General features: G+C 40.3%; 1 protein-coding gene across 2 annotated transcripts; it reads left to right on the top strand.

Annotated features, from left to right (window-relative positions):
• Positions 1-5,709: 5,709 nt before the first annotated feature.
• On the top strand, positions 5,710-10,454 carry LOC136460069 (uncharacterized). 2 transcript variants are annotated; one of them, XM_066459906.1, is made up of 9 exons: positions 5,710-6,021; positions 6,146-6,332; positions 7,664-7,752; positions 7,855-7,993; positions 8,365-8,439; positions 8,544-8,665; positions 8,755-8,830; positions 9,500-9,559; positions 10,070-10,454. In XM_066459906.1, the coding sequence occupies exons 2-9, from the start codon at positions 6,252-6,254 to the stop codon at positions 10,220-10,222; spliced, it is 795 nt and encodes a 264-aa protein (XP_066316003.1). In that variant the 5' UTR covers positions 5,710-6,021; positions 6,146-6,251; the 3' UTR covers positions 10,223-10,454. The 2 variants fall into 2 exon arrangements, with proteins under 2 accessions (XP_066316003.1, XP_066316002.1); XM_066459905.1 differs by having other exon boundaries at positions 6,116-6,332.
• Positions 10,455-13,162: the final 2,708 nt, after the last annotated feature.

The raw sequence follows: 13,162 nt of genomic DNA, 5'->3' as shown, positions 1-13,162 counted from the left end.
GTCGAGTAGGTGTATGCAATGCTCGTGTCAGTGTGGGTGTGATTGATGGAAAAAATGACGAGCACCGCAACCAGGTGTGTGTGACACCCACACAGCCCCTGCCGACGTGTGTAGGCACGCTCTGACAGACGACCACGCGTAGGAGCGTGCCTCGAATGCGCCTGAATCAAACAGCCAGATACATCTCACCAAGACTATCGCACGGCTAATAAATCGCGTGTTCACATCTTCTAAAACAACCGGTTGTAGTTTAGCTTTCCCCTATATTTACCTATATGAACGAATAAATATCAATATATATATATATATATATATATATATATATATATATATATATATATATATATATATATATATATATGATTTTATATATATGATTTTTAGTATTACGATGTGAATAACTAAATATATGTTAGTAAGTGATGTGATTGGCTAATATAAATAGCTTGAATGAAGACATAATGATATGTCTTAATTGGATATGCTAGTGGATGCTAATGCAGAAACTTTACATGGTGAGATAGTAGCTAGCGTGAGATGTGCTAATAGATGCTGATGTGGATACTTTGTATGGTGAGATAAATTGCTAGTAGGGATTGAAAATATAAGATAATATATAGTTATAGATATTGATATCAATATAGATTCTTAAAAAACACTAATTTTTATGTCACTAGATTAGTATCACTTAGGGCAGTCCCAATGGTACATTGATGATGATTTCTATCCTCATTAAATGACTTGCCACGTAGGCAAAACGCTGACATGGCAACGTAATTAATGAAGAAAGAGAGCAAAAATCATAGAAATTGTTTCTTCATGAAGAAATCAGATCTACTCTTGACCCAATGCACCAAGAAACCATGAAATAGCCATTGAGGAGAAACCATCAGTTTCTAAGGAGCTCGTGTCGCACTTCCATTGGAGGAAGAAGATAGAGTTGGGAGAGAGAAAGAGAAAATAATTATTACTCATAGAAACCATGGGTTGGAAAGCTGTATTTTTTTATGTGATATCCTATATTATAGAAACTAATAGTTTCTTTCGTTGAGACTGTCCTTAGGATATCCTCGAGAGGGTGATGGCACACCGGATTATGTGTCTGACGTGGAGGAGAAATGTCGATGAAAAGCATCTGGCTAGCGAGCGGAAAGTTTCTAGTTTCACGCTCTTCCCAAAAAGCTTTGGGTCTCTGCTTTGGCTCATCTACATATGGCCGCCTAAGATGTTACCATCTTTTTTTTTCACTTCGCCAATTTTTCAGGTGCCTAAATTTTAACATGATTTCAGGCAACACTCTTGTACAACCACCTAATACAAGTTAATTGTTACTTTGTAATTTGTTATTTATCTCTATATCATAACATATCAATTTTTTTGACCTTGTATGACTATAGAAACAATTATAAACTGTTAATTGTCTTTGTGCCAACATGGATAAAATTTATCGGCTTTGTGGTTTTATCTAACAGGTTTTTATTCTCGGAACTAAAAATTGCATATTATGGTTATGGCTATATAAGTTGCAGCAAATTAAAGTTACAATTTTAGTATAAAGCATATGCAATAACCGTCGTCTGAAAGGAAGCTAAAATTTAGGCACCTGAATTTTAGTAAATCCCATCATCATGAAATATATTTTCATAATATATCTATTTTGTGCTGTAGATGGTGTTACTCTTTCCTAAAAAAATATTCAAACTTAAGATAGTTTGACTTTAGGTGATTTTAGAATTTGATTTATTTTGGGACGGAAGTAGTGTTAGTGCCTGTTTAGCAAGGTTTCTCCTCCGGGTGCTCCTCAGGAGAAGTCGAAGGTGGAGAGAGGAGCCACAAGTTGCACCCCTCCATAAAAAAAGAAAGAAAATATTGTCCCCTCTTCATTACACTAAAATATAACTCCTACGTTGTTTGGTGTGGCTTCCCTGTCGAAGTTGCTGCTGAAGCTAGGGCTAGAGCCATGCAAAACAGGCCCTTAAGAATTAAAAAATTCAAACATATTAGTGTTGACTCAAATCATATACCCTTATATTTATTATATAAACATCTTCTGTAGAATGATTAGTCGTCATAGAGTAATTGGTTCAGTTAATTGTGCACGCAGCTATGATTAAGAACTTGCATAGAGCCATGTGAATGGGCTTGGATAAGTAGAGGAAGATGCTTGGTTGAGTTGATAAATGTGGATCTCGGCTTGCTGTCCCAAAGTTATATAACAAATTTCTAGAATGATAAGTTTTTTTCTGAATGAAGGGGTACTTAGGGTCCGTTTGGTTGGGCTTTTGGCTTTGGCTTTTGGCCCCAAAAGCCAAAAGCCCAACCAAAGGGGCTGCTTTTTCAGGTGGCTTTTTCAGAAGCAGCTGCTTTTCTGTAGTACAGTTTTGAAAGCTGGTTTGACCCTGCTTTTGGTTTTTGGCTTTCTGCTTTTCGAAATTGATGGAATAAAAAGCTCTTCCATAGTTGTTTCAAGAGAGATAAAGATAGAAGGTATATTTTATACTTAACCAAACAGCTTTCAGCTTTTCTACAGCTCACAACCCACAGCAGTTTTCCCACAGCTCATAGCCCACAACAGCTTTTTTCCACAACCACAGCTCAACCAAACACACCCTTACTTTACCTGCTGAACATTACCCTTCACACCTAGAGCGTTTTTCTATATTGAGAACAACATAAAAAATTTGTTCTTTAATAAATGAATAGAAAAAATGATATTCTCCATAGTTGGAAATATAAATACCTGTGTGTTATTTATATTACATAGTAGGATCAAATATGAGATGGTCACACAATATTTATGTTATTGTCGAAATCATTTGAACTTTTAGGAGTCGTCAATGTAAACTAAGTATAATAGATATAACGAGAGTATCTAGTAGCAAAACTAGTTTCATCTGAATGAAAACTTATCCGTTCTCTCTCTTGAAAACTATTGTGCCATGTAATCAAAACCGGTAATGTGTTATCTTATTTAGTGAGAATAAATCCGATGATGTTTAATAAAAACCTCCAAACACTGGCTAGAGAAGTTTAAAAAGGACTTGGACCTTTTCAAGAACACGGCCATTGGCCCGGTACCCGTGGGATGCTTACAGGGACGCTTGACCTGGCCCATGTACAGGAAGTTCCAGGGAGTCTTCATACAGGCCGAAGTCCCAGAACATCCTCGGTGGCCCAGGTTCTGAAGCGCTCCGTCTGGTAGTTACTTACGTGTAATCTGTTCCCGTCAAAAAAAAAAAAAAACCTTACGTGTAATCTGTGAATTGCGATTTCTGGGGGCACAAATGCATTGCTTGGAGTGGACTGTGCAACGTCCCGTCGTGCCGTGCCGTGAGGAAGAAAACAGCATGGTAGGCATTGGGAATTGGGATATGCAACGTCGAGTTCGCTCTTAAATGGGTAGAATTCAGATTTCCATCGGAATCAACGCAGGTGTGGCTTATTTATGAGGAGAGCGACTCCATAGCAAGAGGGACAAGTGTTCAGCTGAGCTGATAGCAGAAGCAAAGCGCAACCTGGAGAAGTACGGAGTAGAGAACCTCTTCTGACAAAAACAATGAGCCACTAATAATGCGACATCACACAGACTAACCACGATCGTATTTTTTTGCTCTTCCGACGAAGGAACCAATCATTTTTTTTTCCGAGAACGTGCATAGCACGTATTTCCGAAGGAACCAATCATATAAATTATCATATAAATATAAACTGTTAATGGAACAATCAACCTTCTAGTGCGTTGAGATTTGGCCGTGTATCAATAATATATTGTACTAGCACGGATTTACATTTTTTTATAAAGCATGGCCATTATTATTTCTACGAATCGTGTGGTCTTGAACCACCGTCTCAGCATTTGATTTGCAAGATCTCAACTTTGCTGTTCGCAACTCGTCGAACTGAACTAGTTATTAATCAAAGATAGTCGGATAACAAATAGACAATGTACCTAGAGAGAATTTCTTGTCTGTCATTAAAAAAATTTTCAATACGCCGTGTGTCTCTGAAAAAATTCAGCGGTCTTCAGCGTCATTGCTCCAACTTTTTTTTGTGCCCTCCATGCCACTGCCGTCAGTTTGGGCTCTAACGCCGTCAAGCTGCAGGTGTGAAAAATCAAAAATACTCTTAAGTCTAAATATGTCATTAATTTTTTTGATCATCTTAACGACTTCAAATGAAAAAACTCAAAACTAGAAAGTCGTAGATCTCGTCAAGATCTATAATTTTCATAAAAAAAATTATTTTCATTTAATTTCACAAAAAAGATATGATTTTTCTAAGATATATTAATCATATCAAATCATATTTTTTTGCGAAATTAAATGAAAATAATTTTTATATAAAAATTATATATCTCGACGAGATCTACAACTTTCTAGTTTTGAGTTTTTTCATTTGAAGTCGTTAAGAAGCTCAAAAAAATTTAATGGCATATTTAGACTTAAGGGTATTTTCGACTTTTCACACCTGCATTTTGACGGCGTTAGAGCCCAAACTGACGGCAGTGGCATGGAGGGCACAAAAAAGTTGGAGCAGTGGCGCTGAAGACCGATAAACTTTTCCAGAGACACACAAGGTATTGCGATCTTTTTTAATGGCATACAAGGAATTCCTCCATGTACCTAACCTTTGTCTATGTGGCAAGTTGAAATACTGTGTACCACCACGTCAACTTGGTAATATTTTCGCGAACTGAGCTGGTTGATTTCTTTGTGATGGAACTTGTCCATCCAGTGCTTGTATTTTCTTATATTTATTTTAGAATTCAACGATGTTATTATTTTAGTGGTAGGCGAAGTGCCCGGCAATAGCAAGATGTCTAAGGTAACTTCGACAATCTCAAAATCTACCAGCTCAGTCTTTTAGAGATGCTCATAGGAGTAGAGTGTGTGTGGATATTCATAGAGATGAATGTGCATACGAGTGTTTGTGTCTGCAATTTATATAAAAAAAAGCTTAGTAATATTTTCCGCACACTCATTAGAAATCGAAATTTGAAAGTCTTCGTATGATTGACACCAAGGACCAAGCTAACCCAAATAGGCAATAGCACAAGAATCACTAGAGACAGGGGAGGAAGAGGACGGGCACCTCTAATGGAAAGCTGAAGAAAATATAGGGCCCTGTTTTTCACCTCTTTGCTGCAGATGTCGCTGCAATTTTCCTTTCAGCTGTTCTTTGGCAGGAACACAACAGCACCTCCAGCAAACTACAGCGAACACACCTATAAGAGCACTGAGATATTTGACCTTGATTCAATTCTCGTGCTTGGCAGAGAAAAGTCTTATTCTCGGTGGTCTGAAATCACCGGCCATATTTTGCATTACAAACATATATGTAGGATGGCAGAAGATGCTATAAACTGCTTGCTGCCAGATTTTTTTTTTCTTTGCGGGAAACTACATGACCTCTGCGATTCAACTCGATCACATGCGACTGCAGCACTAGCACTGTTCTCTGTCTCTCCTTTAATAATTCCTCATCAAGTTTGACACCGTGTCACATGCTGCTAGCCGTGCGTTCATCAGATCCACGACGCTGGCAGGACCTCCCATGATCCCATCCACACACTGACACGCATAGGGAAGTTCCTTGATCAGAGCCTGAGCTATCCAGATCTTAGTTTCCCTCTGCAATCCGCGAAACGAATCGGGTACGTACCAAGTGTTATACGTAACTTAACTGTTCATGGACGTGTCACCTCGCCCGTGCAATTCAATGCAATGCAATTATGCAACGAATCTGATCAGCTGGCGAGCGGCGGAGACAACTGGCCCGGGTCCCGTCTCGTGGCTGTCCCAAGGACAAGGCGCCGAGCCGAAGCCGAAGCCGAGCACCTCGCCTCCATGTCGTCGTCCCCTCGTCCTCGTGCGCCGTGTGCCTGTGTGCACGCCGCACCCTGGCTTTAAAAACCCGGAGGCTCAACGCTCGAGCGAGGCCCAGGCCACACGAAAGGGAGGAGCAAGCGGCGAAGGCTACGCCGCAAGTCCCAACCCATCCTATCCAGAATCCAGGTGGCAGGTAAGATTCACAGCTTCTTTTTCCCCAGGCGCTGCCAATTGCGAAGCTTTGTGGGAGGCGGGAGATTGAAACGCGGAGCTGTGTTTCGTGCTAGGACTGGATTACTAGTGGATTGGGTACGCAGGGTTCTGGGAGGCACTTGTTGCCGTTTTGGTGCCTCATTGCGGAGCTGCTGCTGCTGGTTCTTCTTCTCCTCTGCTCGTTGGTCGATTGGATCGGGTAGCGGAGGGATGGACGGGAATTATTTCGGGCCCCGGGAGCAGATTCTGTGGCCGGCGTCGGTTCTTGCCGGCATCGTCATGTGCGGCGCTGTAAGCTTCCCTCGCTTGGTCCCTCCTTGTTTTTTGCTTTCATTTCACTGGCTGAATTTCAAACCATCAGCTCATGGTTCGTTCCTTTCAAACCATCAGCTCATAGTTCGTTCCTTTTTAATCTGCGACAGAGTAGTTGTGCCTGTTGCTATTTGTGTCCAAACCCCCAAATCTTTCATCATTATAGGTCTTTTTTTCTTCTGGTATAATGTCAATGTAGGTCGTACCGGCGCTAGTTAATGATGCATGATGCATCTAGGTGGCAGTCCCTGTCTTCTACGACGCCTGAGCCTGACTGGTAGCTGTAGGCGCAAGCGCAATACAAGTTTGTGGACAACATAGCGTTGAATAGTTTTCTACAAGAGTTATTTTCGGTGCTTGAACAGGATCAGAAGCTTCCTCGAAGACTGTAGATATAGTTTACCCGTGGAACTGCATTATCATATTGGATTCCTCGATTTAGTTCGTTCGATGTGTCCCGTACTCCCGTTAGTATCATGGAAAGGTTTCCTCGTCACTCATCAGCAGCTTTGATGTCGACCTAATTCTTTTAGCGTTACAATTCACTGGTCCTCTATCTTTTTCTTTGTCGTGTTCTGTGTGTGCACGTACAGTAGAATAATGTTTTTAGAAAGAAAAAAAAGACATGAAAAGAGGGGAGATTTAAGGCACTACTGAGAAAAAAAAACTTATTTTTGAAACAATTGTTATAAACAGTCAACATCATATAAACTTACGGCATCAGTTACAAGTGCAGCGCATTAAATTTCAAATAAATTACACAAATAATCCAGCGCAAGATTAGTTGGATGTGTGCTCATGTTCCTACAATAATCCCTCACGGTAATACTTACCTATTGGTTTGCTTATTCAAGATGAGTGAATTGCTCAAGAATAAAAGGAAGGTTCTATATAACTTGTTGGTACTTACCAAAAAAAAAGGAAAAAAAATAGCTCGATGAAAAATCCATTGGACAAATAAGTTCGATGTAATCAGCAAAATATGTAGATGTATATGTTCGGCCATTAAAACACTTTGTTGAGAAACTTATGCAACGTTTTAAAAGGTAACTGGGTGGTAAAAATTAGGCAAGTCGCTCCATGAAGTGCATAATCAACATAACATTGTTGACTCGGAGTCCTTGGTTACAACCAACATAACATTGTTGACTACTTTTTGGCTCTTATTTCTGCCAGCTACTAGATTTCAATTGAAAATGTCATTATACTCCTGAAATTCCGAGCTTGCAGAAGAATACTGTTTCAGGCTATTGGATCAAACTATTCCTGTAATACTCTGTATCATGTTATACTCACTGTTGTCCTTACAGGTATATGAGATGACTAGAAAGGTCAGTTCTCGATGTTTCAAATGTTACAATATGTTAAATAACACGCAAAAGGTTGAGTGGAACAATAGGTAAGATATGTGTAGACACAGCTTTTTAGATACTTTTGCTTTTCTTATTATTTTTGGCTTTAGCTTTGTTTAATCTGATTATATGATGCCACATATTGCTAGGGGTTTCTCCACACTCCATGCGTTGGTAGCTGCGGCCATGTCTTTCTACTTGGTCATGATCTCTGACCTCTTTAATGAAGATGCGCACAATAGCATAATAATTGATAGAAAATCATGGTTATCTGATTCCATGTTTGGGGTAAGCTGTGCATTTCAACTTTATTTCTCCCTATGTTTGAAGACAATCAATTTGTTATCCATATACACCGCATGTCTTTCAGAATAAAATGAACATGAAAATCAGCCTGTTCGTTTCGGCTGGATTGGCTTATAAGCCATGACTGAAAGTACTGCTGACTGATTTGGTGTGAGAGAAAAATATTGTTCAAGCCATGGATTATAAGCCAGATACGAGCAATCCAGCCGAAACGAACAGGCTGAATGTTAGGAGCAGTGTTTGATTTATTTAATATATGTTAACAACAATTTGATTTTTACATGTGATGCTTCTTTACTCCATGTCTCTTATCATACCCATGACATAAGAAAAAACAATTGTTGCCTCCGCAGGTTTCGATTGGTTACTTTTTGACAGACTTGACGATGATCCTGCTTTATTTTCCTTCTTTAGGTGGAAAGGAGTATGTAAGTATCACTCGGTCATAGCACATGTTCTAGCTTTTAATAGAGTTTTCTTATTGTTGTTTCCTCTATATCAGGAGCTAGTTTTTCTAATATTGATGTTTCAGCTCTTGCATCACGGACTTTCTATGTATGCAATTGGTCTTGCTTTGTTGAGTGGCAAAGCACACATGTACATACTCATGGTCCTCTTCACTGAAGTCACGACTCCCTTTGTGAACCTCAGATGGTAATATCCTTTGTTGCTAATCTGCTCATTAAGAACTGGGGCTACCATTCATTTTATTTTTTTAAAAAAGCTTGTAATGATCTCTACAGGTATTTGGACGTTGCTGGTCAGAAGACTTGTAATCTTTACTTATACAATGGCGTGGCTCTATTTGTTGGATGGCTGGTACAACAGCTTCTCTCATGAGTCATCAGCTTTTTTTTCTAAAACCAATTTTATATACAGTCATAATGCATATGGACGTATGGTACAGGAAGGTTGTCTCTAAATGCTAGAGCATTGCATAGTAGGTTCCCTGGCAGCTGTGGTTGTTACTTTTACTATTTCTGCTGTTTACGCACATCAGACAGCATAAAAAACTATCCCTGTCAACTGTGAAACTATCCTTTTTTTAGATTTTGACCAGATTCAGTGAAAAATGTGCCCATTTTTATATTTTTTCATTTACATTTTATATGTTGTTTTGTATCATTACAAATCAAATGGAAATCTAAAATTTCTGCTTCCTTTATATGCTTCTGAGTTGTTTTTTTACAACAGCTTCTGAGTTGTTTTGAAGATGTGATAGCTGGGGGGTAATGATTAGTGATGACTTCACTATACAAATTGATAAGGGCCATTTTGAGTTTCTTTTTTCTAAGGAACACAAGAAGGGCCATTTTTAGATTTCGGAACAGAGGATTTGGTCCTAAAAAAACTTTTATGCTCTAGTTTGAATTAACCATAAGGATTTGGATGCCGCTTCTCACTTTCCAAATAAACTCTAAACGTCCTCTTTAAATGACCATTTTGCTCTGGTGAATAGTTGATTAACATGTCTTTTTCCTGCTACAGATTGCTCGGATAATCTTATTCATCTATATGTTCACCCATATGTATTTTCATTTTGATCAGGTATGTGTATTTAAATTTTTCATCCTGAAAGCACACTGTACTACCAATTAACCTGGGAATCAATGAAAATCCATTTATTTCTTGTAATGTAAGTTTTTATAATAAGATCTGTTTGGTCAGTATTTTTCCGTTAACATTGAAGTTAGTTCCTCAATGTTCTGCAAAAAAAAAGGCTTGCATAAAATGTGAAACCTTAAATTAAACTAGATTGTCAGAAGTTATGGTTGTTTTGGTGCTTCTGATTCTGACATTGTGAAGCTGAAAAAACTAGCAATCACAGAATTGCCTGTACATAAGGGTTCATCAATAATAGCTTGCCTCAGAAACTATATTTTGTTGTAGCAGCATGGCTGCACACAACCGCTGAAAAAATATTATGATATCTTCTGTGATGCTGCTACGGTGCTTCTGCAGCAGCATGACGTTTTTTTTGTTAGAATAATCCTTGGTGCATTCATGAAAAAAGAAGTGTGATTGTTTTCTATTGCCGATGCCATCCTTGTTTCCCAGGCGAGGTCCATCTTCACCTTAGGATTCTACAGCTTGGTGGCGGTGCCATCGGCAGTTGCAGTGATGAACGTGTTTTGGTTCTGGAAGATACTCAAGGGGATGGTGAAAACCCTTTCTAGGAGGAAGCGCAGTGAAAATGGGAAAACAGACTAGAACGAAGGATACTTCTAATAACTTGACACATATGAGATATGTGTATATATTCTTCTCTTTCTAGATCTACAGTTAATTCGTCTACTATGTACTTACGAATTACGGAAGGGTACTTGTTCACTAGCATTAATTTCTCACACAAATTGTAATTATTTTGCGCTAGGTGATTAACCTGGCGTCAAAGATTCAAAGTTTGACATCGCGCAACTATTAAATTGTTGCAACAGTACCAGGTGCACTGTCACATGAGGCTACTGAATATATTGGCCACTGTCAGTGCCCACTTGCGAGCTGATTACACGCGCAAATTCTGAGATACTGGTCGGCAATGTTGGGCTGTTCGCGACATTCACGTGCATCTCGTGGAAATGAACGTAAACAAACGATCCATTAGTTTCGCCTGATAATTATAATTAAGAAACAAATCTGACGGTATTAGATAGATCTGAGAAATAAAAGGTGCAGCACACCACCACAACCACAGGTAGAAAATGGCAGCGGGTCAGTGGCCAGCGGGTTTCTACTTTCTAGTTCGAGCTGCTGGGCAATGGGGCAGGCGTGCAGCAGTAAAACCTTTCGCTTTGGGGGTAGACGGGTAGTGCTGGCCCATCTGCCTCATCCCTTGGGCGCGTCGCATCAGGTTGCTCGTTGCTTTGTTCGTGGTGCGCAGCAGGCGCGCCCGCCGCGTCCACGACGTGTTGCGCACTTGCGCGGTCGGCTGAAAGGCTTCCGGCGTCTGGGTCGGCTCGCCCAGCCGACCGCCATGTGGTCGCTATTTTCGTGTATCGGCACCGTCGGAAGAATAAAATCAGAAGAACAAGAACAGGTTCTTCCCTTTTTATTATTCTTTGGGTTTTGGTGAACCTTTTCGCTCGCGAGCTAAGCTGAGCCTCAACCTGGGCAGTGGCCAGAGTACACCTGGCCGACGAATTGGCTGTGTTTGTCCTCCAAAATTAATTAATATCGGATTCTCGCTTTAGCCGGCCCGTTTAGATCTATTAGCTGGAGTAGTAGTTATCTAGGTAATAACACATAGTTAATATTAGTTGGCTAACAATTGGCTAGTTACCTATTAGCTGGGAGGGTGTTCGGATACACAACTAAATGATGAGATAGTTATTTCTCCATCTTTTAGCTGCTATTATCTGATTTGATCAAACTAGCGAGATGGTTATTTATTATCTAACAATTAGCTAATCTATCGGTTGTACGTGTTGGATCCAAATGAGATAATTATCAACAAATAGTAATTATCTATAGGGATCCAAACAGGACCTTAACAATACATAATAAATTCGAATTTGCCAATATGGCTACAAAAACTATTTTGTTTAGCTATTTGTGCACACCCTAGACAATTGCATAATTTACTTTGTTTAATATGTGCTCAACCTTTTATTAGCAATGGAAATAGAATTATTGATGAAATAACTTGTATGTTCACAAAACTTTGTAAAAAGGTTTACTGAATCTTTTAAGTAAACATATTTTTGATGAATAGGTGAGTGAATAAATTTTTAACGCGACATAAAAGCGTGATGACACTAGAAAGCAGCTTCCGGGGGCATTTTTATTTTTAACACTTTTTTAAAAACTGACACTGTTTTTTTTCGAACTAACACTTTTGGACGCGCATGTTTGCACGGCGTGGCTAATTCACGCTTTTTGGACGCGCCTATTTTTTTTTTTTTCAAAACTAACACTCCATGCATGGCGGCGTGACAGGGTACAATCAACGGCTGCGGCGACCGCTAACGTGGCAGGTCTGACGCGCCACCCGTCACGGCGCAGCGGCCCTGCCTCGCCACGCATCACGGCGCGGTAGACCCCTTATTCCCTCTCTCAGTGTCTCCGTCCTTATACGAGAAAACGCGCCGCCACGACTCCCGCCCACCGCGCCCGCGCTCGACGCGCCCCGCCTAGCGCTCCCGCCCGCCGCCCCCCTGCCGCGCCCGTTGCCGTGTGCCCGTCCTTCCTCACTCCATCTCCATCTCCCCCTGTCTCGTTGCCTCCCTTACTGTCGCGCGCCGCCCGTCCTCGTCGCCGCCCCTTCATCTCTCCGCACTGTCTCGAGCCATGAAGGACATTGCTGCGCTGCCCATCGTCGTCCTCCAGAAGGGGGGATTGCCGCCGCCCGGCCGGCCATTGCCGCCGCCCTCCAGAAGTAGGCCGTTGCCGGCCAGCCATTGTCGCCGGCGACCATCTCCTTTCCATTGGTGGATTGTGGTGACCCATAATCTTTGTCAAGGTAATGCTCTTCTGCATCTCTGTCAATTTTTTTGCTAGGGTTAGGATTCAAATTTAGTTTGACTGGATAGAGATTTATATAATTAGTTAGCAAAGATATTTAGTGAAGTTAGTAAATATAAGTTATGTATTGTTTTACAGTTAGTTTTGCAGTTAGCTATATATGTATAGTTAGTAAAGTTACTTAGTATAGTAAGTATAGGTATTAATATTAGTGTGTTTAGTGTAGTTAGTTAGTATAGTTAGTTAGAATTGTTGGTATAGGTATTAATATTAGATTAGTTAGTATAGTTAGTTGGTATAGGTGTAGTTAGTATAGGTGTAGTCAGTTAGTTAGTACGCACGACGATTTCGATGACCTGATGAAGTTTCTGAAATGTTTTTGTAGATGGATTGTTGTGTTAGAGTTTTCTACGGAGGAAGTGTTAGGAGAGAAGATGGTATGTTTGAGGATATGGAAGAAGAATTGAAATGGTTTGATGAACCTCTTAGCTTCAGCGATCTTTATGGCCGTTTGATTGGAAAGTTTGGCGGTGATTATACACTGAAGGAGATGTTTGATAGTGAAAGACTATGGCACACTATGTGCTGATGCCCTTACGGGACCATGCTCACTGGTCCCGCTATAATAGGTAATCTAAGGTTCCAATGTGGCCTTGGCTGAGGTGGTTGTGGAGAATGGGTACATGATAC

Source organism: Miscanthus floridulus, chromosome 6 (genome assembly GCF_019320115.1).
Source record: "Miscanthus floridulus cultivar M001 chromosome 6, ASM1932011v1, whole genome shotgun sequence".
NCBI classification, from domain to species: domain Eukaryota; kingdom Viridiplantae; phylum Streptophyta; class Magnoliopsida; order Poales; family Poaceae; genus Miscanthus; species Miscanthus floridulus.
This window is presented reverse-complemented; position numbering and strand designations above follow the sequence as displayed.